Source organism: Phaseolus vulgaris, chromosome 11 (genome assembly GCF_000499845.2).
Source record: "Phaseolus vulgaris cultivar G19833 chromosome 11, P. vulgaris v2.0, whole genome shotgun sequence".
Lineage (NCBI taxonomy): Eukaryota > Viridiplantae > Streptophyta > Magnoliopsida > Fabales > Fabaceae > Phaseolus > Phaseolus vulgaris.
Window position 1 is genome coordinate 13,311,051 of NC_023749.2, and position 3,928 is coordinate 13,314,978.

General features: G+C 31.6%; 1 protein-coding gene across 1 annotated transcript; it reads right to left on the reverse strand.

Moving 5' to 3' along the window:
* Positions 1-280: 280 nt before the first annotated feature.
* On the reverse strand, positions 281-844 carry LOC137832195 (small ribosomal subunit protein uS14m). The gene is given in 2 exon segments (XM_068640235.1): positions 281-677; positions 680-844. Coding segments are annotated over 2 exon segments (363 nt in total). The 5' UTR covers positions 740-844; the 3' UTR covers positions 281-374.
* Between the last annotated feature and the right edge of the window lie 3,084 nt (positions 845-3,928).

Genomic DNA, 3,928 nt, shown 5'->3' on the forward strand with positions numbered 1-3,928 from the left:
CAAAAGAAAAATCATTCCAACATAAAAAACAATGAGAGCAAACATATAGTAACGGATTCAAAATTGTAACCAAGCCTCTCCTATTGGTTCTACTCTGGATTCATAACTATAAAGTTTTTCAGGTCCCTTGCTAATGGGGGCTAAAATTCCAGAAATTAAAAATGCCAAAATTGGAATCAAACTTGATATTATTAGAAATGCCCAAAAAATATCATATTCTTCGATTCCAACCCCATTAGCATAGCGTCTCCGATCTGAGATAAGGGATTACTTTGTTAGGTCTTTTCAGTCCGGAGTCGACCGGTAATGGACCTACTTACCTTGTTTGTGGACCAGTTGCAGAGCTAACCCTTGTTCTATTGGTTTGGCAGTTGCTACCAAGACGATTTCTTTGTGCCCATCAAAGGACCTCGAGATGCTAATCCACGAAGCATGATGTGAGAAATTTGAAAGAAATCATATACGAAATGAGGGTGACCCTTGGAAATACATCAGTTTCTTACTCGAGCAAAGGAACTATATCTTGGCAACTTGGACAACTTATAAATAAGTTTGTCCCGCATATCACTAGGAAGATCGAAATCTCTACAAAAGGCTTTATAAAGCTTTCATCTCTATTCATACTTAGCCATGAGCAATTTGCATTTGTTATCTCGTATATTTTGCTTCTCCGAAATCTCTTACTGAGTTTCTCCCTCGTCATTTTGCAAAAAGTCGTTCCACGGTGGTAAAGTGTCATCTTGTGTGTTGGTCAAAGTGACAATAGTCACATTGAACCTTCGAATATGTTTGTTTTCCATGCTTGTAATTGCCATCATGAGTGGTTAATTCTTCCCTTTGAGATTGGAAGTAATATATTCAAACTCTTATGTATTTAAGTGATATTTATCTATAATATTTAGTTTTTTATTAATGATTAGTATTATCATTTTATTCTCAAAGCTTAAATTATTCATGATTTTGATCTTTAGATTTGACTAGAAAGTACTTCTAAGCATCTGACCTAAATGATAATGCTTAACATATTTGAATGCTAAGAATAGATTTGAAAAGTTAATTTATTTATAACATTTGTTCGTAATGATAAGGAGTTTTTATAAATATGCGAGGAATCGATATTTAGGAGACCCTTTGAATAGTTTTGAATGTGAGAAATTGATATGAATTATTTGTATATGTCCATCAATATCAATCAAGATTGAATATTATAATCTTTTGAAAAATACAGAAAATTGAGAAGGATGAACCCCAATCCCAAGTTTCTCAATTGACTCATACAAATCTTTTACTTTGCTAGATTTACTTTCTTGCAAATTCACAATACACACAAACTTTCCAACAAAATTTTACATATTGTCTTATATTTAGTGAATAGTATACTTGAGATTTTATAATTGTTCCTTATAGGTTCGATATCCGTCCTTAAGAACAATTTATTACTTCTGACATGCTACACTTGCCATAAAATAGTCATCATGGACTCTTTCTTATATACCTAGAAACCAAAATGTAGTAATATGCAAGAGGGTGTTCATCAAGGAGGGAATATCAAGTGTCGAAGGTCAAATGTTCAAGGTTAGACTGATGGCAAAAGGTTTTACACATGTGGAAGGAGTAAACTATAATGTGATATTCTAACTTATGGTAAAACATTGTTCTTTCGGGATTTTAATATCTATTATTAACCAATTCAATATGATTTGGAACGATTAGACGTAATGATTAACTACATGCAACAGTCTATGGGGTTCGTTTAAGAGGAGGGGAAGGTCTGTCTCTTGAAGAAATAATTGTATTCCGAGTCCAAGGCAATACAGGAGGTTTGATGACTTTCTAGGGTAGACGGAGGTCAAGAGAATTTTTTTATAATAATTGTGTCAATATACTCAAAAGAGAAGAAGAGGTTGTGTTGTTCTGGCTCTTATATGTAGAAGATATCCTTATAGTCAACCAGTATAAAGATGAATTGGAGGAGATCAAAGGAAAATTAAGCTCAGAGTTTGAAATGAAGCATCTTGGTTCTGTAAGGCATATAGTGGGGATGAATATATATATATATATATATATATATGGACCAGACGGTTGGGATATTGTGTTTGTCTCAACTAGGGTGAGAACACCTTTATTACACCACACTAAGCTCTCAGTTGTTCATGCTCCAAGTACTACGAAGGAAAGGAGGATGATGAAGAATACCTCGTATGTTAATGGAGTTGGTAGCATGATGCAGATTGGATCTGGCTCATGTTTTTAATGTTGTTAGGAGAAGAAAGTCATCTACTAGGGACTCTAGGGACTGACTAGTAGTGTTAAAACAAATTAGATCATCTAGTACATGTTTGTTGTAACTGGCTTAACAGTTTTTGTTTTTAATAATTTTTTATTACTCTTTATTATAAGGTTTATATATAAAGATTTTTTAGGCTTAAACCAAACACATTGTCTTGTTATTAGACTTTGTATATAGATGTCTCATTTTAATAAAAATGTTTTCTCAATCTTGTTCTTGTGTTTCTTACTTCGTTATTATTGAGAACCAATAAAGATCTTGGTTAGTTGACATATATCTCATATTCGGTCCATATTTTATTGAGTCACCGCTAAAGGTCATTTACATTCTAGACATTAACAAACCTTATGAATCCAAACTTTTTCCCATTTCTATTTAGTTTGCATAAAATGAATACTTCATGTACCCTTCTCTATTGTTGAAAAATGTTCTACATTTACTTATCTTCAAAATTGACAAGAGATTATATGAGAAGAAGAAAGAGTTCCCCCCCCCCTCTCTTCCATGATCCCATTTAGTTTAAAAGATGTGTCTCGAAACAGAACCACACATATTAATCAATACTGGTGATATTTTTCTGCTTCTCCATTTTCATTTTAATATTATATTATTACACTTATGTAATCTGACACATGTTTCTAGTTTTTTATGAATAAAAAAAAGAAATTTTTGTGATGGGATCAGGTAAGTATGTCATTCACGAATTTTAGCTAAAAGGCTCGTTAAGTAGTTGACGATGTATATTAAATTCGTAAAAAATAATCTTATATTTAAAATTATGAATGAAATAACCTCATAAACCAAACCCTTAATTTAAAATCTCTAATATTTACTAATTATTATGTTGGGAACTAAAGAGATGGTCTATATAAAGTATAAAGTATTTCAAAATATTATTTATCCATACAAAAAACATAGATAAATACAAAATATTTACAAATATAAATTTAATAAAATGTTTATGGTCTTCTAAATGTTCGTGTACCTGTATTTGTATATGCTCATGTACATATTACATTCATAGCACTTTACAAAACAAACAATACATACAATGATAAACTATTAAAATAATTTTCAACATAAGAAAGGTATATATAAAAAAAAATTCAATTATCAAACCACAACATTTCAATTTCATTCAATTACTAATATGTAATGAGTATATAAACCACACATAGATCTATACATGGAGGATATTCAACAAGTAGAATATCAATTAATACAACCTAAGTCATGCATTTACGTATGTCACAGTGTGTAAGAACTCTTTCCTTAACTTCTCGCCATATGCTTAGTATTCAAAACATTTGGATAATCAATTATTCCCCTCATACAAGGGTAACCAACATCAATCACTACAAGAAAAAATGGTTTTAACGAGGGTTTATTTTTACATTACCAAAGGTTAAAACTTCCATTAAGTGGTTTACCCTGGGTTACGATTTCCCTCGCTAAACCATCTCTGGGGAACACGGCTTTCATAACCTCCGTAAAATAAAAACACAAGCACCCACAATTAATATTGCAAAGAAAGCGCATCAGCCAAAATTCAAACCCAAGTCCTTCCAGTAATCAGAGAAGGATTAACCACTGGACTAGAGAAGTTCTTTAGTCATATTATCATTTTTATTTTACTTA